A 24,589-nucleotide genomic window follows, 5' to 3' on the forward strand; every position below is an offset into this window, starting at 1 on the left:
ACTTGTGGTACTAACCACAAAGTATATACCAAATACTGTCCTGCAGAAGTCACCTTCCGACTTACTGGACAGTCCCAGACGACCGGTCTACCAGAAAACCAAACCAGAATAAAGAATATACTCACTTACAATGATGGGGTCCTTGTCTGCCTCCGCAGTGATCCGGTGAGTCGAGGAGTCCCTCCGGGAAATCCCGGGGGTACCCTAGGGAGTCCTGTCCCCAGCGGGTCCTGCGGACCGGCAGAGAGGTTGTCCCATCTGGGGTGCCAAATTGATTTAATGATCAAAGCCGAAATTTCCTTAAGTGGTATATTCTTTATTGCAGCGCTGGATGCACGGGGGATCCTTCCGCCTATCGTGCATATCCGAAGTGACAAAATATCTCATATTTATACAGCGAAACAATGAATATTCAATTAGCATGCATACATATTCATCACCTAACCCCGCCTACCCTCGCTTCGTATGCTAATTAGCTTATCAGTCCTTGCGCTTGCGCAAAGCCTTCCAAGAATTGTGGGCCGGGGTCTCCAGGATGTGGGCAGTGGTCTTTGGGAGGAAGGCCGTAGGTCTTCCTCGTAATGCACTTTTCACCTTTGCTTAATCAGTTGTTTTCCAAGCTGTAAAAATGCTGTGTTGGCTTTCAGTTTAACTGAGGGTCGGCAGATAACAGGAAGTCTCAGTTAACAAGACAAGACAATTGACTCAAGTTATCTCAAGTCTCAGCCTGACTAACGGTTAACAGATACTGGGATGTTTTCAAATAACAAGATGCTTAAACATAACAAAAGGTCTACAGATAACAAGATGTCGTTTACTTTGTCCTTGCTAACTTTTAACCACAAGTTTTATTCTAAAGTGAGTTTATACTATATCAGTATCCGTACCACTTCTTACAGGGAGAGGAAGGAACATACAGGAAAGCTGCTGAAATGGAAGGGAAAAGTGTCTATCGTACGCTCTGCTATTTGGTAGAAGAGTTTTTGGTTAGTTTAAACTTAGCATCTGTTACCACAAAACCTTGAAAGCTGGAGGAACGTTTTTTTGCCACTATAGTAAAACCTGTATTTCTACTGAATAGAGTCCTTACTGTACAGCTATCTGTTGTTTTTGTGCTTTTTTCATCTAACATGCATGTGCCTCCCATTCTCATGTTTGTTATGTTTTGCTGTCTCACGTTGCTTTATTTAGATGCCATCTAACAACAGTATCAGAAAACAAATAGAAACACTGCAGGTGAGTTAATATGTTGTTACAACTCAGTGAAGCATTGCTTTGTCTTATGTAAACAATGTGTTTTTTTTTTATGTTAATCACTGTATTTTGTGCTTTCCTTTCTCTGTAAAAATGCTTGAAGTACTGTTAAGAAGCCACACTACAAAGAATAACTAATGTTTCAAAGATCTTTTTTTTTCTTGATAGATAGTAAAGGAGAAAGATCAGAAAATTATCAAATATTGGTTTGTCATAAAGGGTGAAAATGTGTCTTTGTAAGGTTGAATATCAATATCACAGTTGGTTTCCCTGAACAGCAATGCATGTTTCCACTGGAAGTAAACTACCTATTCAGATGTATATATATTATTTTCTGTTAATTTATTCCCAAAACTGTCTTGCATGCGAGCAAACTTGAAAACATTTTCACAATTAAAAAATGTGAAACTGATTTATTATAACAACTTGCAGTGCACTAACTTGAAAGACTTTTACACTGTTGGTTTTGCAGGTTTTAAAAAGTAGAAATTGTTTTAGTTCAGAACAGAAGAAAAGTTTAACATCAGTATTAAAAAGTACTTTCTTCAGTAAGTGACTACATTTGACTAACATGGAAAAAATGCTATTTTGTTTCTTGCCTTCATTGAGATATGTTTCATTGATTCGTCTTAATGTGTCATGTAAGACCATTGTAGATTTGCTCTGATTTTGTTTTGTAACAGAGATACAGTTCTTGAAAGTTTATTCATAGTCTGCTGATATAATTTATCCATTTTACAAGTTTTAGGATGTGAAACAGAACTGTGTTTAGGGAAGAAAACAAATAAACAAAAACCAGAATGCTTGAAAATTTATCATGCATCAGCTAAATGGGCTGAAATACAGGCAGGTTGGGGGATTATATAGGCATATATACTGAACTCTAGGTGCAGCAATCTCAAAGAGAAAAGGAAATACTGACATACTAACAGCGGGTATACAAGAAGTGTGCCATAATTAGACCAAAAAAGCCATTTTCTTCTAGCTTGTTTTGTTCCTAGTTATAGAAAGACATAATGAAATTTTTCAATGCTTACAAAACTTGAAGTACTGCTGTATTTATAATCCTGTTACACTTAAAAAGAAACACACCACCAAACAACAACAACAAAAAACTAATTTTGGTTTTCATTTGGACCTATAAGTTAATCTCCCCTTTGGAATACCAAATATAAGAAAACCAGAGCATCACTCAAGTGGGTTACAATTAATAAAAGTTGTAGAGACTGCATTTTGGACTTTGATAATGTATGTACCAATGAATTCATAATCTGACTTCAAACACCAAGAACTGTTGGCCTGTAGATTAGATAAGTAATAGTGTCATTGGGTTTCGGTAGTTTAAATTGATTGAAATTAAAACTATCACAATCTGTCCCTCTCCTACAGTTCTGAGTGAGCATTTGCTGCTTCCTTGCAGTAGCAGCGCTGGTACATTAACTGGGTGGTAAAACCTCACCTGTCTGATGATTAACCAGGAGCAGGTGCACTTTTACACTGTTTAGATTTTGTTCATATCACCTTCTTGTGTTTACCCACTGCCTAGTTGCACATGCCCTAATTTGAGGGTGATGGTAGGAGCCCACGAATGTATGTGAAAGGAAGGGTAGAGCAGCATTATCACTGTTTTAGACTAACTCTAATATTCTGATAAACTATCATGTATGTTGTCTGTGAAGGCCCACTGTGGCCTCTGCAATTTTGTAATGGGCATTTAGCCTTTCTTGAAGTAAGCTTCAAGCCAAAACCAACAGTCCTGACCCACCCATGTTAAAGCCATCCAAGTTACTGTCTTTGGGTAGGCGGTTGCACAGACAGAGCCATGAAATGACTTGAATTGGCTTACTGGTGTGAGCTGGACTTTCTTACTGCTTGAGTCAATGCAGAGGGGGCAGTGGGCCTGCTGAGGAAAAAACAAAGATGAGAACATGTTTTCCCACGGTACTGTGTCTTAGATCCACTTACACCCATTGTGAAATTGCACTCTACTTGTCCCAGGAGGACAGTGTAGCAGTGCTGTTCTGATTCATCGGCTTGTGGTTGAGGCCACGCAAAAGTGAAATTAGTCAGTTCAAGCCATCAGGCAGAAATGTGCCTTGAAACAACAAGACTGCTAGATATGGGGAAGAATTTTTTATTTTTATTTTTTTTCTTAACTGAGACAATTCCTAAAAGGTGCCAACTGGGAGTCATTTATTCTGCTCATAAGCTAACAAGACCCAATATTGGCTAATACTACCCAATTCCAAGAGTCCCATCAAATACTTCAAGATTATAAATGCAGTCAGAATCCTCAGCTGGAAAAGGGATTGCTGGAGCTGGTATGACAAACATTACTGTCACTCACTTTTACACAATGTAAGAGCTACGAGGAGCAAAGCTAAGCTCTTAGAAATAGCTTTCAGACAAAAAAGAACTTCATACAGCGCATAATTCAGTAACTCTTGCCCTGCACTCTTTCTCTTCTGCACCTGCTACTGTCTGCTGTTGTAAAAACTGGATTTAGTATTCACCGGACTTAAACGGACTTTGTGCCTGACCCAAAGCAGCTACTCCCATGTTTTAGACAAACTCTAAGTTTGCCATAAAGTAGGCATCCATTACCAGATGGCTTTCTAATGAAGTTCTTTCAGGCAATACACTCTTTGTTACTCATCTCAAGAAACTGCTGCTTGTTAGCTAGTCCTTTGCTTTCAGAGTGAGAAAGTAATCTCAAGTTACTGGTTAAATATTGAAATAGTATTGGAGATATGTAATATAAAGTTGGTTTTATGGATACACATTAAAACATGTAGTCAGTATTAAACACAGCAGTTTCGTTGTTAAAAAAAAATATTCTTAAAAGTCAGAAGAGTAATAGTAGAATTTTCTGAATGTCGCACAAATAACAGTAACTGTATTTTTCATTTATTTTATAGAATAAAGATCCCAAAATGTCCCGAGTTGCACTGGAATCTTTGTATAGATTATTGTGGGTTTATGTTATTAGAATAAAATGTGAAAGCAACACTGTAACTCAAAGGTAAGTTCATTGTGCAAGGGATTGTAAATTATTGCTGGTTTTGTTTTATTTTCCCAGTGGTATTAAAAAAGATCTTGAAGCCACCTTGGGGATGGGCATGTTGGGTAAATAGAGGAACAAAGACTTCATCTGAACAGAGAAAACCAAGAGAACCTGTTTAGTTTGAACAGGAGAAGGAAGACAATCTGCAGTTGTCTTTTATATATGTGATGACAGAAGTGAATGGAGAGATAAGAAATGGGAAATTTAGTTAAAAGGCAGTAATGGTACCAGAACAACTAGGGTGTGAAGTGACCATCTCTATGTATAGTCTGGAAATGAAAAGATTTGTTTTTAATAATTAGTATAATGAGAATTTGGAATAGTCATTCAAATTTTGCTCTTCCTCCTGCAGGAGGAATTACAAAGTAGGATCTTAGTCACTTTATAAATGAATCCATTACAGTGTTGCCTGCAACAACGGAGGGCTGTACTTTGACAGATATGACAGAACCTGTCATATGCTTCTGTGTTATGTAGTAGTAACTTTCACACTCCTTCTAGGTTTGAATTGTAACATCTATGCTATTAGAAAAAGTTACTTTTAAAACAATGTTTTGACTATTTATATTTGTTTTTCAATTCCTGTAGTCGTCTCATGAGCATTGTATCAGCACTTTTTCCAAAAGGATCACGTAGTGTGGTCCCACGAGACACACCTCTGAATATATTTGTGAAGATTATTCAGTTCATTGCTCAGGTAAGAAAATGTCTAGGTAGAGATACGAGAATAGTATGAACATTATTTGGAAGAAATGTAAATTAAAGGTTATTTTAAAAAATATTTGTACTGCATTATAATGGTTTTATATATTGAATAAATATAATTTTTATTATAAATATTGAAATAAATATTTCTCATATTAAAAAATATGAGAAAATAAAATTTCCTCATATATCTATCTATATCTATATCTATCTCTCTCTCTCTATATATATATATCCTCATATAAATATCTATATATAAAGAATGGTATATATAAATATCTATATATAAAGAATGGTATGACTAATTCATTTCTACTAGTCACAAAAGTGTTTTCTCTAAACTTCAGTAACTTGTTTATGAATATTACGATTAGTATTTACATCTGTATTGCTCTGCCTTGGGCATGTGTACATATATATATATAATACAATAATATAAGTACTATTTGTCTTTTTTTGCCACTATTTGCATTAGTGTGTAGTTTGTATTGCATTATGATTGGTGTTATTTTGGGTGCTTCTGCTGTCCTAATATGCAGGATGTGATCTCTCAGGATACAATACTAATTTATGTATAACCTTATAGATTAATTTTTTCCATCTTATAGATAGCTTGTCTGTGCTTCAGCTTCCAAAATTATCTGTTTCTGTTCACACAGAAAAAACCCTTCACAATCTATATTTGTTTGCTAGGGTTCCTCTTCTTAATTATCAAATCTTTAAGCCTTTGAGTACAGTTCAGCTTATTTCAAGAAACATGTTTAACGTGAGCAGAGTTGTGCAGGAATTCTTCAAAATGAGATGGCTCAACTGTGTCGGGAGGGGATGACCTAAAAAAATTGTTTGACTTCTTGTGTATCATGGAATTTAATAACATTTAAGAACTCATCTGAAAGAAAATATTGAAAGCTCTCAGCTGTGACTGAGAGCTTCACAAATTTCACAAAATTTCACTCTAAATTTTTGTGATTTAAATTTAGAGTTTCCATCTGAACTGTGTTTTGGCTACTTGCTTCAGAAACTAAACAAAACCCTTCTCTGAAATCTCTGTTCCCGATTTCTGTCTGTCATGTTGATGTGCGCCATGGCACCTGGTACCAAAGAAAGACCATCTGTCTTCTGTTTCCTTCCTGCATGGTTTGCAACAGAAAGAATATTAAACAAACTCACTTAAATGTAGAAAGAAAGAAACAAAAAATAAAGCTGAATTGGAATTGGGAAGATATATTGGCATAAAGACCTTGAAAAGCAAGTAGGAACAGGAAGTTGTTGGATGGGATAATGGGTACTGCCTAGACGGAAAGCTATTTGTTGCAATCAATGGGCACATACCCAAATTTCAACAGGAAGCTAGTGAATGAACTGGGTATAAAATGAAGCTGAAACAGATTATTGGGAAAGTCAAGATGCTTCTTATTAGTCCTGTTCACCATTGTTTTATTGTTAAATTCAGAGAAAATCCAGAAAGTGAAATAGAGTTCTCTTAATTAGTAGATGTCTGTTGCTTCAGCCTTACTGTAAAAGCCTATACCTTATTTCGTTATTCTTTTTGATTTCTGTTCTGAGTACACAATTTCATGTTGAATTCTCCTTTTGCCCTTCTAATTCTAGTTTCTGAATGCTTTTAAGTGTTCAGTGTGTTTTTTGTTTTTTTTTTTTTGGGTTAAACAGCTGGAGACCTGAAGTTCAGCACAAAGTAAATGCTGAAGTTCCAGGTTTTTGGTGCAGGTTTCTTCCAAACTAGATAAAAATTTATTAACACAACCAGGGTTTTCAACTTAGCACTTCCACTAATGAGATCCTAGGGACTTAAATCAGGCATTCTCAGGCTGAAGTGGATGTAATTAGTAACCTACTGTGAAAACTTTATTTAACTAACTCAACTGTCATCATCTGTAAGAGCTACCTAACAGAAGCAGGAATAAAATGTACCTTTCAAGGGAGTGTTCAGTTGCCTTATATATCAGACTGGGTCGTGTTATTTTTTTTCTAGCATATGTAGTACATTTCTGAACTTCAAGGATTGAACAACATTTATTAAAAAACTAATAATAACAACAAAAATTTATTTCAATTTGATACAGTTTTTTCAGTTGGCATCTCTTGAATTGGAATGGATTGAAACTACATGTAAACATAGTATATAACCATTCAAAGAAAACCTGAATCATAATGCAAAAAGGAGCTAATCTGAGGTTGCAAAGGCAACCTTATTTGATGTATTTCGTAGCTCATCTGGGCTTTTACCAGTCTGATAATGTTACCATAATGTATTTTGGGTTTTTGTTTAATGTAATATATTAAAGACTGTTGAACTGTACTATATTTTAAAATTAGTATTAATTCATAAGAATAAACTGGAGGGATTTTTTTATTTTTTTTAAACTTTTAAGACATGATACTCTGTACCAATGAAGCATAAATTAAACTATGCATACTAACAGAAACAAGATGATCATATCAATCTTTTTTCCTTTACAGGAACGTTTGGATTTTGCAATGAAAGAAATAATATTTGATCTGCTTAGTGTTGGAAAATCACCTAAAACCTTTACTATTAATCCAGAGGTAATAAGCTTGTTACTTGCATGCACTGAGAACAGGGTGTTGGGGCAAATTTTTGGGAGTGTGGTTAACTATTTTCAAGCTGTTTTAAAAGCTCGAAATATCAAAAGGGGATAAAACTAAAGTAATTGCAGTTGCATACAATTGGTGTTTCATTTCTGGTTAGTAAGCTAACAACTACTGCAGTTTAAACTCATTTCAACTATAAACTCAGTATTTGTAAGTATTTGTTAGAGTATAACCCAAAAGCCTTTTTTCAGGGAAATCCTAATGGCTTCTTATAGTTCAGGACCCAGTTTAGTAGATGAGACAATGCCTGTCTTCAGTGTATCATTCTCAATATTCATATCGAATCCTTTAGTTCTGTGTATGGTAAAACATCCAGTATATTAGTCCATGCCAATTTAGTAAACTGGAGTTATGGGGAGGCATTTGAGGCTTAAATTTTATTCTTGATACTTTTGTTACCCTAATATGTAATATTTAAATAATGTCTGTCCTACTAATACTGTTTGCTTAAAAAGGGAAAATGCAAATTGCATTTGTCTCATCTATGTTATTTTAATGTTATAATTTCTTCTGGTTTTTACTTTTTCTTCCCTTGGCTGCTTTTGTAGAGGATGAATATAGGCCTCAGAGTCTTCCTTGTCATAGCAGATAGTTTGCAGCAGAAAGATGGTGAACCACCAATGCCAACAACAGGAGTTGTTCTTCCCTCAGGAAATACTCTGCGTGTGAAGAAAATCTTTCTAAATAAAACTCTGACAGATGAGGAAGCAAAAGTTATAGGTATGTTGTAGTCTTTTGTGATAAGTTCTCAGTTATTCTCAAAGAGTACATCTGCGTAACTTAATTTCTGTATTTATTTTAATTCTTAGCGAGAAGGTAATGGTAGTGTGCTTTAACATGATTCTTTGAGAGGGCTGCTACACAATGTTGAACTTCTGGTGTATATAAAAGGATCCTTGGCTTTTTTAAAAAGTGTTTTTTACAGCCAAATTAGCACACAGAAGACTGAGTGCAATTACTGTGGTAATTAGCGTGGCAATTTTTGTTCCCTTGATGGCACTCTAGAATGTCTCAATACACAGCTGAAGTGGAGAAAGACATTTTTGAGCCCATTGCTCTATTGATCTTCTGCAGATGAGGTAGTTGTCTCTAAGGGCCTGTTTCAAACTAGAACTAAAATGCTCAGAACAAAAAAAAGCAACTAATGATTATTTCCATGTTTATGTTCTTCCTGAAAGAAACTATTACTTTCATACAGTGCCTCCTACTGCTCACTTAATGTGCTTTTTTTTCTTTTAGTACTTAAAATGTGTTTCATGTCATCTTCTGTACAATTAGAAATTTGTCCCAAGCTGAATGTGGCAAATATTTTAATAAAAATGTAAAAATTAAATGAGAAGATGAATAGTGAAAGAGGTTATTGGAACTCTTTGCCATTTCAGGAATGTCAATATACTACCCTCAAGTCAGAAAAGCTCTGGACAGCATTCTTAGGCATTTGGACAAAGAAGTTGGAAGACCCATGTGCATGACTAGTGTGCAGATGTCTAATAAAGAACCTGAAGACATGATTACGTACGTATAAAATTACAGTATTTTCATTGTCATGGTTATTTTTATGTTGTGATGTTTTAGAGGCCATCATTAATACGTTAAATATGTTGGCTTTTTACTTGAATTAAATTAAGGCTAATTTCATTAATTAATGCTAAAAACTTTTTTTTTTTTTTTTTTTAGTTTTGACATAAGTTTGAAAATGTTTGTGGTATACTGAAGTAGATTTTCCTGTTGTTTTGTTGATTATAAACTGGTTTTGTAGGGGTGAAAGAAAACCTAAGATAGATTTGTTCAGAACTTGTATTGCTGCTATCCCAAGACTGATTCCAGACGGCATGAGCAGGACTGACCTCATTGAATTGCTTGCAAGGTAAGGGAAATGAAATTTTGTTTGTAGTGAATGCTTTTTTTTAAAAGCTATTTGTCAGTGCAATATAAAGTGTGAGTCCACCGTATACAGAAACTATTCCTCCTATTGTTCTACCTCATCGGTTGGTCAGGTATTACTGGCTGGAGGAGCAGGAGGTAAATTTATCTTGGAAGATCTTGCACTTGTTTTTAGAGATAAACTTTTGGAAAGTAGGTATTTCTATTGTTTTATTTTTTAAACTTGTTTTATCATTTTGTTACTCCTGTCATTTTTTTTTCCTGTTGATAAAATTGCAGATGATTGTGAAGGCATGCTTATCTGACATTATCAAAATGAGACAAATGCTAATGGGAGACTTTTTTGCACGCTCTCTATTTAACCTGCTTCCTTTTTGCATTTTGCATAGAATACTATGCATGTTCTTCCATCTCTTATCTTATTTTAAATTGAATGTGCCTTATCAGTACTGATAAGTAGGTGAGATAAATGGGCAACCAGGGGTTTGCAAGTGGGCAATCTGAGCATTCAGTAAGAATATGTAGTTGTGGTACGTAAAGGCAGTCTTCACTTATTACTAGAGCAATAAACCTTCCTTTAAAAAAAAAAAATGTAAATAAGGTCTTGGTGTAGGAATACAGAATAGCTTTTAGTTTTGAAATTACAAACTCAAACTGATCAACTTCATGGCCCTCCTCTGCACCTTTTCTAACAGATCAACATCTGGGGGGCCCCAGACCTGTGCATATATGAAAAATTTGATCAGTCTTGAAAATTACATGTTTGTATTCAGTTTTTTGAACTCTTGTGTTATTTTACTGTATTAGTAGCAGAATCTTCTGTTAGTAGCCAATTTCTGATGTATACAGTGCAGAGATGTATCTTTTCGGAAGTATTCTACATTTTACAAGAAAGTACAGTTAGCACCAAACTTTAATTTGTAAAGGCTCATTAAAAATATGCAAATCTAGGGTGATGATACTGGTATTTTTTCTAAACAGGCTGACAATTCATATGGATGAAGAACTTCGTGCCTTGGCTTTCAATACTCTCCAAGCATTAATGCTTGATTTTCCAGATTGGCGGGAAGATGTTCTTTCAGGATTTGTATATTTTATTGTGCGTGAAGTGACTGATGTCCATCCAACGCTTCTTGACAATGCAGTAAAAATGTTAGTGCAGCTCATAAATCAGTGGAAACAAGCAGCCCAAATCCACAATAAAACCCAAGATTCTCAGGTATTTTTAAATAAGGTCCTTTGGTATTAAACATATTTTAATCTACGTACAATTTTATTAGTAAGCTTTATTGTTTCAGTTTACTGGAAAATCAGTTTACTTTCTTACAGTGCATGAACATTTTTAGACCTATTATTTTAAATATTTTTGCAAAAAAAACAGTGTAATATTATTAAGTATTCTCTACACACTAATTCAATGCCACGTTTTTCTTTACATCAAAAGTCAGCATGCAGCACCACTTTTCACTAACAAATAGAAGCGGTTCAAATAATTTTATATGGTATTAAGTATGAGAGAGTCATTTCCTTATTTTTAATTCTGCCTTCGCTACATAATTCATGTAAGGAAGTGAAATAAGAAAGACTTTCTTGTGGTATTTGTTTGGACTGAATTCAGAGAGAGATAAAAAATACCAAGTAGCTGATAAAATGTTATTCTCATAATGTAAAATATGACTAATAGCCAAACAAGACCTAAATACCTTTTAATTAATTCTGCCATTGCTATTAAAAGAACTATAACTTGGCTGTGTTTACTTTTTTCTTAAATTGTTTAACTTCTGTGATCTGTTTCTTAGCGTGGTGTATCCAACGGGACTGCCCATACACTTCCTCTGGAGAGGAACCTTTATTCCAATGTATTTCATGTGGTGGAAGGCTTCGCTTTGGTCATTCTTTGCAGCACAAGGCCTGCAACCAGAAGATTAGCAGTCAGCGTGCTTAGAGAAATAAGGGCCTTGTTTACACTTCTAGAAATTTCTAAGGTAAGAGCTGATGGCATATTCATGTAACTGCTTAATTAAAGGGTTGTGCTTTTCTTGACTTTGAGTTTTTTATGCTTTGTATTTTGTAGAGTGATGATGAGTTGGCTATAGATGTAATGGACAGACTAAGTGCTTCTATCCTGGAGAGTTTCATACATCTTACTGGGGCTGATCAGGTAGGACAGGTTTCATGTTAGTTTGGATGTAAGGTGATGTATTTTTCTAAATCTGTTTGTCCCAGATAAATGGTATGTATTTTAAATCAGTGTCGTTACATTCAGGCTAATTTTATCAGCTGTTTATTACTTCTTGTTTGTTTGTTTGTTTGTTTGTTTAAAAAAGCATTAAAAATAAAGCCCTCCCAGGGTCTCAAAAAAAAAAGAGGAATGTTGTGAAGCTGATGACAACATTGTACGTATTCTGATCAATAATGAGATCATTACACAGACCACACAGACACACACAAATACCTTTGTGTCTGTTTTTTTTTTTTTTTCCACTTGACTCACAGATCACAAGTTACTGGAAGCAAAGACCACTGCCTTTTTCTGCAGCTGTATAGTGTCTAACAAGCATTGTGTCCTTTATCCATGTTGAGAGCCATAATAAGTATCAATGACAGCTGAATTTCTTATTATTTATTTGTCTTTAAACCTTAGGTATCAAAGAGAAGCTTTTCTGTGTTTGGGTTTAGGAAATGAATTGGAATTCAGTAGTAAGCCTTTAAGAGTCTAGAATTTTTTGGAAGAATAAGTCATCATGAGTCAAAAGGCCTTTTTTATAATTTACGATAACTTAATATCCAGTTCCTTTCCAAGCAGTGTATTTCTGTCATTAGCCATATTAGGAACTTCTCTAAAACAATATGAATTAGGTTTAGTTAAGTAATGTGTCCTTATGTACGCCCAGGTATGCTTTTGACACTTAAGATTTTATTAGGTATTTAACAATAAAAAAATGTTACTTAATATGCATGGATATAATTTTTTTCTTGTTCTCTCTCTTTTTTATTTTTATTTTTTCCAAATGCACACAGACAACTTTACTGTACTGTCCCAGTTCAATAGATTTACAAACTCTGGCTGACTGGAGTTCCTCTCCAATCAGCCACCAGTTTGATGTGGTCAGTCCATCACATATATGGATATTTGCACATGTGACTCAAGCCCAAGATCCATGGATTATAAGCCTTTCAAGTTTTATGAAACAGGAAAATCTTCCAAAACACTGCCCAACAGCTGTAAGCTATGCTTGGACATTTGCTTATACCAGACTCCATCTGCTGTCTCCACAAGTGGATATAAAGTAAGCTCATTTTTGATTTATCATCATTGTAATGCTATCATGTTTCAGTAAGATAACGTGCACTGCTAATATTTTCTACGGGTTTAATTCAGCTTTATGTAACAAAAAGTCGAAGCAGTTCTATTTGAAAGAAAAATTATCTGCTGTAAAGATTAACTCATGCCTTTGGCAATATTGTAGTTCAACAAGTTTGACTATTATATGTACAGGTCTATTCTGAATAATTTATTCGGAGTTTACAGTGTTAACAGTTGTGGAAACAAGGATATATGTATAATTTTAAAATAAATTCGATGTAGAAACAAAATGAAACCTGTTGAGTTTTTTTTTTTTTAACTGTATTGAGGTGTTGTTTTCCTTTTTTTAAACAGCAGCCCTATCAATGCAAAGAAAGTGAATACTACTACAAGCAGTGACTCCTACATTGGGCTCTGGAGAAACTACCTGATCCTTTGCTGCAGTGCAGCATCTTCTTCAAACTCCTCCACTTCCACTGGCTCTGTGAGATGTTCCCCTCCTGAGACGCTGGCGTCTACTCCTGACAGTGGTTATAGCATTGATTCAAGAGTAGGTTCTTCTAATGCTTACTATAAATACCTCTAACTACACGTGATTTGAAGGAGAAATATTCAAGGCTTATAATTATTATGATTCTTAAAAGCTTGTGTAATTAATCTGAAAACACATTTTAGGATACACTTGTCTTTCATTGGTTTAGGATAGTGTTTCAGTTCACTTCTCCCACTTGGTGCTGTAGAGGTTTTTTTGCCTATGTTTTTTCAAGCAACATCTAATCATGTAATGAAAATGCAAACCCAGTCTCAAAGTCTTATCTGGTGATAATGAGGAAATGTTTTGTTTTCTATTCTTTTTTTTTTTTTTTTTTTTTTCCCTGTCAGTACACCTTGGTAATTCTGAGCAAGTAGCCTCTCATACCACTAGCTGAGGCAGTGATCTGTTCAAGCGTGATGGATCTTGTTATATTTTTCCAAACCACAAAACAGTTTTCTGTCTGCATTACTTCATATCACCTGCAGATTCAGTTTGTTTGTTTGCTGCTTTTTGTTTTTCTTATTTTGGCTTCTTGTAGAAGATGAAGTAGAAGTGAAGATAATGCATGGATTGAGCAAGTTTTTGGCAGAAGCAGCGTATTCTGGTTGTTTGTTACCAAGATCCTTCCCTTAAATCTGAGAAACTGCAGACTGAAACTTTTTCCTCTTTGAGGGCAGAAGGAGGGGGACACCTGCAGTCCACTTCCTTTTCTTAAGGAGGCCAGATACATTAAACATACAAGTCATCATCATCATTTCAACAGGTTTACTTTTTCTTTTAAAGAACCAAAAGATCTTGCATGATGATTGTAGGCTGTCCTCTTAAATTAATGTGCAAGTGGGAATTGAAGAGCTAACAAAATTCCCATTAAAGATTTTCCCTGAAAAGAGAAACGTGCCTATAGTCAGAACATCTTCAAGATAAACATGGAAGAGCCTCAGAAAGATGTTGTCCAAAGTTAGTCACATAACCCAACAGGTCACTTTATACATTTGATTTTCAAATTCATGGAATATCACAAAGATCTCTAATGCTGTGCTTCTCAGCTGACTGTGAAGATTTTGTATAGCTGCATTCCCAGCACTTCTTGGAGAAGAACTGATCTAGTAATAATCTTATTTCAGCTCTGTTATGGACTAAGTAGAGAGCCTCAGTGGGTACCAAACAGATGGGAAGAGATCCCACAAGAGGTTTGTAAATTAACTGAAAAAACAGCAAACACAAGGGTAGTTCAACACTGATTTTTCTGAGGCCTTCACAATTACCTTCAGCCCTCTTGATCACAGTAGAGAGAGGATGTGCTTTTTGTACTATTTTAGAAATATTTTGTCTGTGTCAAAGATCAAAAACTTTATTTTTATCATAAGTAGTTCAAATCAGTGTTTATTGTGAGAAGAATCTGTAATTATATCATGTTTTAATGTCACCACCTATGTGTTAGGTAACTTCATTCTGTTTTATTTCTGTTTTCTTCTTAGATCATTGGCATTCCATCCCCTTCTTCGTTGTTTAAGCACATAGTTCCGATGATGCGCTCTGAGAGCATGGAAATTACAGAATCCCTTGTACTGGGACTTGGCAGGACCAACCCAGGAGCTTTTAGGTAATTACCGTGTTTCATCTGTTTTTATGCTAATTGATTATGAAGTTGGGGAAACAGAGCTCAGGAAGAAAAAGAAAAAAAAAAAAAGACATTTGCAGCTTTTTAAAGCATTATATATCCGTGGAAATGGATTATCACTGTCTTTGCTAGCACTTAGTTGTGTGACAGTGATTATAAGAGGTTGAACTAACTTTATTATTTTATGTCTTTATTGATGTTTAAGACTTTTCTATGAAAAAACAGACTATGGACTATTAACATTTGAAATGTTCATCATGTTGAGAGTTATGAAACTCATTATCAATAACACCACTTAAAGCTGCTAGAATATTCTTTTTCTCTTTTGTTTTCTCTTAGTAATCACATAAACTTGTCTAGGTTTCTTGTGCTCTCCACTGAAAGATGACCCATTAGTATATTTTACCACCAAACAAAAAAAAAGCTTCCAAATTCTTTTTTTCGTTAGTGTGAAAGAAAGTATGAAACTATCCACAACCATACTTAAGTCTCTTGTAATTGAGCAGACCACAAAAATTTGTGCAACTTTCCCAACGCTGTGATGCATTTCCTGAAGGACCTTTGAATGTTGTGGCAGAGGAGTCAGTCATTTACCATGAAAACTTAAGAGGATTATGCTTTTGTTATGTCTAAATTAGAACTGCACGGAGAGTAGAAAAAATGTGGATCATGCTCCAGCAAGTCTAAAGTGGCGGAGGTGGTTAGTAGATAACCAATTATCAAAGTAAAATCAGTAAGCTTTATCCAAGCTTTTAGCTTGTCTGCATGTATCTCGTATCTACTGATCTCTTTCCCTGTCCTTTGTCCTCCCTCTTAGAGTCATGAGATAGCTGCAGTTTGGCAGAAGGAAATGAGTAATAATAAAGACTGGAGCTTCAGAACAAATTGGGAATGTAACCACAGCATCAAAACATGATGTTTTTCATTTTTCATAGAGACTAGTCTGACTAGTCTGTCAGCATACTGTTACTGACCTTAGAGAAGCAACATTTATTAACAACTAAATGCATCATGACAACTGAAAAAACATATTATGATAAGCTGCCAACATCTTTTTTTTTTCCCTTATAGTATCTGTTTGCAACATCAGCTTTTGTTAAACCCTGAATAAGCAAATGAATGAAAGTCATCTCTAATAGAAATATGCCATAATACTTGGGAAATGAAAATTTAGTGGTAGTTATTGAGACATCCATTTGGTGTCCTTGGTATCCTTGGTCTGTCTTTAAATTAGGAAAATCTGTTTCTCAGAAACATCTCTTTTTTTAAATACTGATTTATTTCAGAAAGCTACAGGTAAAGAAAGAAAACCTAAAGGTGTTTTAAATGAAATTTTAACACTAGTTGCTGTGAAATATCTTTTAGTTGAGATGTGAATTTAATGATTGTTATTATCCTTTTAACTCTTTTATTTTAATTCAGGGAACTAATAGAAGAATTACATCCTATAATTAAGGAAGCACTTGAAAGAAGGCCAGAGGTAATTGGATATTTTCACACAGTTTTATCTATCTTCTCACAAATGGTAGTAAATTAAAAGTTAGTTGTGTTGTTTAACTTCTGCACCTAAAAACTGTCAGTATACCAGGAAACAAAGTAAAACATTACTTTTAGAAATTATTTTGATGTGTTTATATTAGAGGTAGTTTTTTTTTTTGTGTGTGTGTGTTCTTTATTATTCCTGTATCAACACGGTTTTGTTTCTAATGAGTAAAAAACTACTATAACCTTTTCCACATTCTTTTAATTCCTGTTACCTGAGCATAGTTTTACATTGCTGTTACATCATTGTATTATCAGTAATGTGCCTGCAATTGGTAGTACCTAAGACATAGGATTGAATTCTACTGTCTACCAGCTTTATTTAGTTCTTTAAAACAAAAATGGCTGTAAGCTCACCTGGCTGACTGGTATGACTAAAAATTTTCTAATGGAGAGCATGTTTTACAGTAGGGTTTAGAAGCCTCTGCATGTATCCATAGAGGTAATATGCAGTGAGATGTTTACTCAATGTTTTTTGTGGTAACTGTTCTTACTTGTCTTAAATATTCTTAGTATTTATTGCTAATATTAGTAATAAATTTGTAATTAAGTATTAGTAACGGGAAGAAACACCACTTCTGTTTCAAAATGTTACTGGGCTACAGTGTGTTTTCTTAGTCTTGCATGTAAGTACATGTATGTTGGAGGATTGCTGTTTGTACTTCAGTTCATGTTTTATGTCTCACTTTCTGATGGGAGAGTGATAAAATAAAAAGTGTATTATTATGATAATATGTGAAATGGTAAACCAAGTATCTCTTGCAGTTACAACAGGGATAGCTTTTGTTTACTGTCTGGTCTAGTAAAATTGTAAGTAATTTTGGTAACCTATATTAGAAGTTTGGTACCCCAGATAGCTGATGCCAGTTTAGTAGAGATATAATAATGCTTTTATATGCTATGCAGTTTTATATTTTCAGTTTTATTTTTTTCTCCACTTATCTAATTCTGTGTTTCTTTTGTTGAATAGAACATGAAACGACGCAGGCGTCGAGATATTTTACGAGTACAACTAGTACGAATATTTGAACTGTTGGCAGATGCTGGTGTCATTAGTCACAGGTAGGGGCAGGACTGATGATAAGATGTTGTGCTTCTGTATTAAGTTACTAATATTCTTATGACCCAATATAACAAGAATGCAAAATTCTTCAGTGAGTTTTAATATATAAGAATATACTGCTAAGTATATGCTTATAATATATATATGCTTATAGCATATAAGAATATGCTAATAACAGAAGCTGGATGAATAAATCACTTTTAATTCAGTGTTTGCAATGATGATGTTTTACTTCTTTTAAAGAGATAAAAGTAAATATTGTTTTCCTTAAAATATACATATATATAAAATTTATCATACTGTTTGATATTTTTTGTTAATTTTTAAGTGCAAGTGGTGGCCTTGATAATGAAACACATTCCCTCAACAACACTTTACTTGAGTACGTTGATCTAACGAGACAACTCCTAGAAGCAGAAAATGAAAAGGATTCTGATACGTTGAAAGATATACGATGCCATTTTAGTGCCTTAGTGGCAAATATCATTCAAAATGTTCCAGGTATGTAAAAACATGTTAATATATTCTGATAAAGTGATTTTATTTTTTGAAAAAGCAACAAAAAACATTCTGAATTTTCAGAATACTTGCATAAAAATATTTTATATCACTAGTTTTGAGTGCAACTTTAGCATTATGAGTTTTTAAGGGGGATGTTTGGTACTGTTTAGAATGATACAAGTTATTTTCTCATTTAGAAGTCCTGTTGGTTGACAGTGCATTTAAATTTTTTAGACTAGTAAGTAGCTTGTTTTTGTACGCCAGTGTCATTCAACAGGACAATAATGAAGCTACATCTAGCTAGTATGCTACTGAAATAGTATGTCTTTAATTTTTCCTTTTATATTAAAGTGAAAAAAGTAAAATCAGACCCAAACAATTATTCTAAAACAGTAGCAAAAAAGTGTGTCTAACTGTGTGTGCTCTTCTTACAGTCCACCAGAGAAGGAGTGTCTTTCCACAGCAAAGTCTACGCCACAGTCTATTTATGTTGTTCAGTCATTGGGCAGGTCCTTTTAGTATCATGTTTACTCCCCTGGACAGATACAGTGATAGGAACATGCAAATAAACAGACACCAATACTGTGCATTAAAGGTAAGTTAGCAATTCATGAGTTTTGGAAATAGATTCCCATTTTGATTTTGTTAATGCAAATTTAACATTTGGGCTTTTTGGGGGTGGTTTTCACATCCTTGTTGTCTTTATGACTTAATTCTTTCTCTATTCTACCTACTTGCCTATTGTTGACTGCTTGGCTTTTTCCATACTGTAAACTATTACACTTACTAGTAGTTTTAAGAAATTCCTATAGCAATGTTGACTTCCCATGACTTTAGTCCTCAGTTGCCTAAGGAGAAAGGCTTTCTTGCAAAAGTGCATTAACAATAAAACTGGCATATCAACTCTTGCATATGTCAGCTTTTTGGTTTTGACAATTCTTTCTACTTGGGATTTCAGAAAGGTATGATCTGTTTGTTTTTTTTTTCATTTCTTGAATAAGATATTAAATAGTTTTTATTAGCCTTAGTCATTTTCCCTTGTCTGAGTAGAAGTTCATTTTCTGATATTTTAATGGGCTTGATAAAAGCGCATTTGCTGTATCCAAGTTACTAAAATGTAATGTGTTTCAATTACTTTCTAAAGGCTATGTCTGCTGTACTGTGTTGTGGCCCTGTGGCAGATAATGTTGGGCTCTCATCTGACGGCTATTTATACAAATGGCTGGATAATATTTTGGATTCACAGGATAAAAAGGTAATACAGGCAATGTAAATAGTGGTTTGCAACTCTTGGTGCTTTCAGCATATGCGTTAATGGGTTGTGTGGTCAATTTGGCCCAAAGGCTTTAGAGTGGCTTACACTCAAAGCTGTCTCAGTGGCATATATTTTTGCATTTTCCTTGATTTGTGCATTCACAAAGTTGAGGAAGGCAGTCCCTAATTACAGCCTAAGCACAGGCAAAACTGAACTGAAGAGGAAAGGCCAAGGAGTGAAACATACTATTTGGCATTTATGAACTAATCAGCTAGGTTAAGTTGTAATAATAAGCAGAAGCTTTATAAATTTAAAGGAGACAAGACTTTTACCATGAAGTCTGTGAAACACCAGAGTCTATCGGGGTTCCTATGGGAATTGTGAAGACCAAGCTTTACACATAAATAGGCAAGCTATACATCTGAAAGATGGGACCTCCATTGTACTGATACTATGGCTGCATAAAATTACTGCTCCAGTGGGATACATAGACTCAAGGGATCATGTAAGTCTCCACATAGATCAATCTCACTAGTATCCCACTGTGGAATTCCTGTTTATATTTAAGTGCTTTCCTGTATCTGATGTTTTCAGATCAGTGTTCAGGAAAGAGTAAATAGCACAAGATAGACTTGGAACTGAGAAAAAAAAATCAGGAGAGCTATCTAGTTATTTGCTTCAGTAATCTATGTCTGTGTATACCAGTTGAATGTTAAACAGTTTGATAGTATTATCTTTCATTATTTTAAACTGTGATCTCATTATTTTTAGCTGGAACAAATTTTGAATATTACAGATACTTTGGATTAAATATCTATTTTCCTTTTTTATGCCATTTTTATAAGTTGGCCTTTTTTATTTTTTTATTTTTATTTTATTTTTATTTTTAATTGGTTCATTTCTGAATACAGGTTCACCAGCTGGGCTGTGAGGCAGTTATGCTGCTCTTGGAACTCAACCCTGACCAGAGTAACCTCATGTACTGGGCCGTAGACCGGTGTTACACAGGTTCCAAGCGGGTAGCAGCTGGCTGTTTTAAAGCCATAGCCAGTGTGTTCCAAAACAGGTACTATAGCATTTTTCAAAACATTAAACTTTCATTTTCAAAGTGTACTTGTACGTAGAATGCTTTTTTCCTCCCCTAAAGAATAGAGATCACCCCTGTTTGTGTGTATGTCACTAGAGAAACTTTTTGAAATATTATGTTGTGCCATATCATATCACCTGTGAATTAGCCTTTAATTAATATATTCAAATTTTTAAAAGACAAATGTAATTTTATTTATTCCATGCTTGCATTTTTCCCTAGGGATTACCAGTGTGATACAGTGACCCTTCTAAATCTGATACTGTTTAAAGCAGCTGATTCTACTAGGGCTATCTATGAAGTTGCTATGCAACTATTACAGGTTTGTAAGCTAATTTTAATTTAAACTTTATTTTGGATTTAAAATAAGAATGGTCTCTGTGCATTAAAAACAAACAAACAAAAACGAACACAAAGATATTTCTGGTATCGTGTAGTTGTCCTTTCCATAAGAAAATGCGTTATATATTTTTCTTTTCTATTTTTGTACATAGTTTAGCTCAGATCCTTACTTGGCATAAGTAGATGTCAGTAGAAATGTCTCTTTTCAAGAACTAAGCACTCAAGGCTTATATTTTCACAACATATGCTTATTAAACATACCATAAAGAAGATTTTTCTAATTCAGCCCTACAACAGTTTTCTAATTTTTCACTAATGCCGAACATCATCTCATCTGCTGACACGGAGAGATATTAGTGGAACTGTTGTTAGTTGTTTACTTCTGTTTATTGCTTTCCGAGATCCTTTTGGGTTAAACTGTATCTTACAGGCAGCATTGACGTTTTAAAAAATAAGCATCTGTACCACTTATGGCTCAGAGCAAAGGTTTTTCCCAGGGTTCTTGCTGTCAGCTAAATTCAGCAGTGAAGTCCATACTGATGTCATACCTCTATTAATGTATCAGCATTCACAACATTCTCCCTTTCAGCCTCATCTTTCTTCTCAAGTGAATGCTACTACTTCAGATCAGCCAAATTAATTTTAAGTGTAAACTGTTTTAGCCTCCTGCTACATCTTTGGTACATCAAATTGTTTTTGTCCTTGTCTCATGAGCAGAATTTATATTATTTGGAGATACAAATATTCAATAGTATGTTACGTTTTGTTATATTAAAATACGTATTTAATGAGTAAAAATAGGAGAGCGTAAAATATGTATTTAATAACAATCTATTTTGAGAAAGCAAACTTTTGAAACTTATCACTGGAGGATCATCAAATGAAGTATTCACTGTTCTGTGGAATTGCCTCAGTGTTTGCAAATACAGTAAATATATGGAGATCTATCTAGATAGTGTTAAATAAGAGTAGATACATTAATTTTCAGTGTTTTTTATAAAAACTTCCATTATAGCTCTATACGTAGCGTCAAAGTCTGAACATTACTATTACAGATTTTGGAACCAAAGATGTTCCGTTATGCTCACAAACTGGAAGTTCAGAGGACGGATGGGGTTTTGGGTCAGCCTTCTCCTTTACCACATCTGTATTCTGTGTCATATTATCAACTGTCAGAAGAATTAGCAAGGACTTATCCTGAACTAACGCTTGCTATCTTCTCAGGTATGGTTTAAATATAAATAAATAAAATGTTCATTGGGTCAGAAACATTTTACAAAATGTGTAGTTCTTGTTTCTCAATAATTATATGTAATGTACTAAAATCAGGGTAATATGGTAACATCTTCATAATGAATGGGGATAATGGAATTTACTGAGTAACATTTTTTTTTTAGTCATATTTGGAATACATTAAAGAGGAAACAAGGAATCAAAGATATTTTACTGACTTTCTAATATCCAGGATAAATCATTTATTAGTGACATCATTTCCAGCGGATTTTCAAAGTTCTTCTGTTGTTCTTTCTGGTTTTTCCTTGTTTACTGCAGACTGCTTAAAAATAATATTCTGTAGCATTTTTAAACAGTTGCAAAATAGTAACCTATCGCATCAATTAAAAAACTATGACTAATGTAAGAAAAACTTTTTAAATGCTTTTTTTTATGCTTTATTTTTTATGCTTTTACATGCTCTAGGTTTTCAATTCTCTCCTCAATTAGAGGAATTTTGCTCTAGCTACTAATTCTTAAGACTTATTAAACACAAAAGGCTGTTCTACTGTTCCCATTTGGTAACTTAAATTGGTTTGTCCTTACTAATTATATAATACATGTGCAGTGCTGGAACCTTACTCATCGGTCTGGTTTGCCATACTTTTCACTGTGTGGGTGTAACTTGTCCTGCACGTCATTTTCCTCATGGTTCATTTTTTCCCTGGAAAGCACTGCTTGTGCCTTCTTCTCTACACAAGTGAAACTGGCAGATAGTGATTGGATTCTGTTTTCCATTTTCAATTTTAAAAAAATTTAATAGAGTAAAACTAGCTTAAATTTTGTAAAAATTGATACATGAGATGAACGGGAAGTGGAAAGACACATACTAAGCTTACCTGATCAGAACTTCCAGCAATCTACGGTTATAGAATTGCCAGAACCCAGTATGCACTTCTGTGTTTGTGCATGCAACTCTGTATGTGTATAGTTGTGTGTATATAAGCATAAACTAATTTAGTTTTTTTTAAGCCATAGTATTAACCAGCAGTCTTCAATTTGCTCTAATGAAGACTGTCTTCATCGTTATGAAATTACACTAGTCATCTAAAGAAAAAAAAGAAAACTTCAGTACCAGCATTACTTTAATATTTTTTAATGATCTACTGGGTTTGTGGTTGTTGTTGTTATTACCAAAACAATTCTAATTATTGATTTGCAATTTATCTATGTAATTTTTGAATAACAGAAGTAAGTCAGAGAATCCAAACAGCTCACCCAGCTGGAAGACAGGTGATGCTGCATTATCTGCTGCCATGGATGAATAACATTGAGTTGGTAGACTTGAAACCTTTGCCAACCATTCGGCGGCAAGATGAAGACGAAGAAGATTCTCTGAAAGACAGAGAAATGATGGTGAACAGTAGGCGCTGGCTACGAGGAGAAGGCTGGGGATCTCCACAGGCTACAGCCATGGTTCTGAACAATCTGATGTATATGACTGCAAAGGTAAAATCTAATTACATAGTGTTCCAGGGCATTGCTGTGTTCAGAGATGGTTACAAACTTTTAAGAGTTACTGTTCATATTTCTGGGCTTACTTACTGAGGCTATACCAGAGAGTTTTGAGATATTAGAAAACATGTAATATAAATGTTATGGTAAGTGTTATATATAGTAACAGTATATATAGGTTGTTTTTCAATATAGACATCTGGCTGGATAGATAATACCCAGTTCACTCTGTACCTATGATCTCAAAATGGATTTTTGGAACAGATTTCGTAAGTGAAGGCTGATTGACCCTTACCCTTCCTGTCATAGCAATTTCCAGCAGAGAAAAAGTATTGTTCACTTGCACTGTTCGTGCCAATTCTTTGTCTTTGAATCTTATTGAAGTGTAATTATGTTTTAAATTACAAATTAATGATTATTCATCTTGTTGTCCATGGAATTTTACTCAGAACTGTCAGCAACTGGGACAAGGGGGTCTCTGCTAAATTTATATATATGTAAAATATATATGTATATTATATGGTGTATAAAACGTACATTTTATATATATATTGACTGAAAAATAATACAAATATGTTTAGCCAAATTTTCTACTTTTAAAATATCCATATATATACATATTCACAAATATAAATAAATACATAGCTTTTTCCAGAATTTGTTTATGCAAGTGAGAATATGAAAACTTTGTTCTGGAATGTTAAAAAGGCAACAGCTTCTTCTAAGATTAATGTCTCCTTTTCTGACTGTGTCACTAGATCAGTACAGACCACTTTCAAAAATTATTTTCTGCTGGAGTTTTCAAGAGAGATATTTATTTTGTTTTCTAGTATGGTGATGAAGTGGCTTGGTCAGAGATTGAAAATGTCTGGACTACTTTGGCAGACAGCTGGCCAAAGAATCTGAAAATAATTCTGCACTTCCTAATCAGTATCTGTGGAGTGAACAGTGAACCCAGCCTTCTGCCTTATGTAAGTATATGGTATGAGTCTCCTTAGCGTTACCAGTATTTTAAAAATTATTCAGGTCTCTAACAGTAAAGACCACTAATGAAAAAAAAATAAGGCA

At 34.3% G+C, this 24,589-nt stretch overlaps 1 protein-coding gene across 11 annotated transcripts in view; it reads left to right on the forward strand.

Annotated features, from left to right (window-relative positions):
• The window catches only part of FRYL (FRY like transcription coactivator), a 176,231-nt gene that overhangs the window by 102,629 nt on the left and 49,013 nt on the right, over positions 1–24,589 (forward strand). For 8 of the 11 annotated variants that reach the window (XM_072037629.1, XM_027457111.3, XM_027457109.3 and 5 more), the window contains 23 exons: positions 1,192–1,236; positions 4,173–4,276; positions 4,907–5,015; positions 7,505–7,591; positions 8,206–8,377; positions 9,040–9,172; positions 9,417–9,524; positions 10,523–10,760; positions 11,341–11,526; positions 11,616–11,702; positions 12,563–12,831; positions 13,203–13,398; positions 14,862–14,986; positions 16,427–16,484; positions 17,517–17,608; positions 17,938–18,110; positions 18,545–18,705; positions 19,255–19,365; positions 20,277–20,431; positions 20,675–20,774; positions 21,850–22,018; positions 23,256–23,515; positions 24,352–24,492. In XM_072037629.1, the coding sequence (XP_071893730.1) occupies positions 1,192–1,236; positions 4,173–4,276; positions 4,907–5,015; positions 7,505–7,591; positions 8,206–8,377; positions 9,040–9,172; positions 9,417–9,524; positions 10,523–10,760; positions 11,341–11,526; positions 11,616–11,702; positions 12,563–12,831; positions 13,203–13,398; positions 14,862–14,986; positions 16,427–16,484; positions 17,517–17,608; positions 17,938–18,110; positions 18,545–18,705; positions 19,255–19,365; positions 20,277–20,431; positions 20,675–20,774; positions 21,850–22,018; positions 23,256–23,515; positions 24,352–24,492 (3,279 nt within the window). The remainder of the gene's footprint in view (positions 1–1,191; positions 1,237–4,172; positions 4,277–4,906; positions 5,016–7,504; positions 7,592–8,205; positions 8,378–9,039; positions 9,173–9,416; positions 9,525–10,522; positions 10,761–11,340; positions 11,527–11,615; positions 11,703–12,562; positions 12,832–13,202; positions 13,399–14,861; positions 14,987–16,426; positions 16,485–17,516; positions 17,609–17,937; positions 18,111–18,544; positions 18,706–19,254; positions 19,366–20,276; positions 20,432–20,674; positions 20,775–21,849; positions 22,019–23,255; positions 23,516–24,351; positions 24,493–24,589) is intronic. The other 3 variants (XM_021268343.4, XM_027457121.3, XM_027457115.3) reach the window with 1 other exon arrangement.

The sequence above is a fragment of the Anas platyrhynchos genome, chromosome 4 (assembly GCF_047663525.1).
Source record: "Anas platyrhynchos isolate ZD024472 breed Pekin duck chromosome 4, IASCAAS_PekinDuck_T2T, whole genome shotgun sequence".
NCBI lineage: Eukaryota > Metazoa > Chordata > Aves > Anseriformes > Anatidae > Anas > Anas platyrhynchos.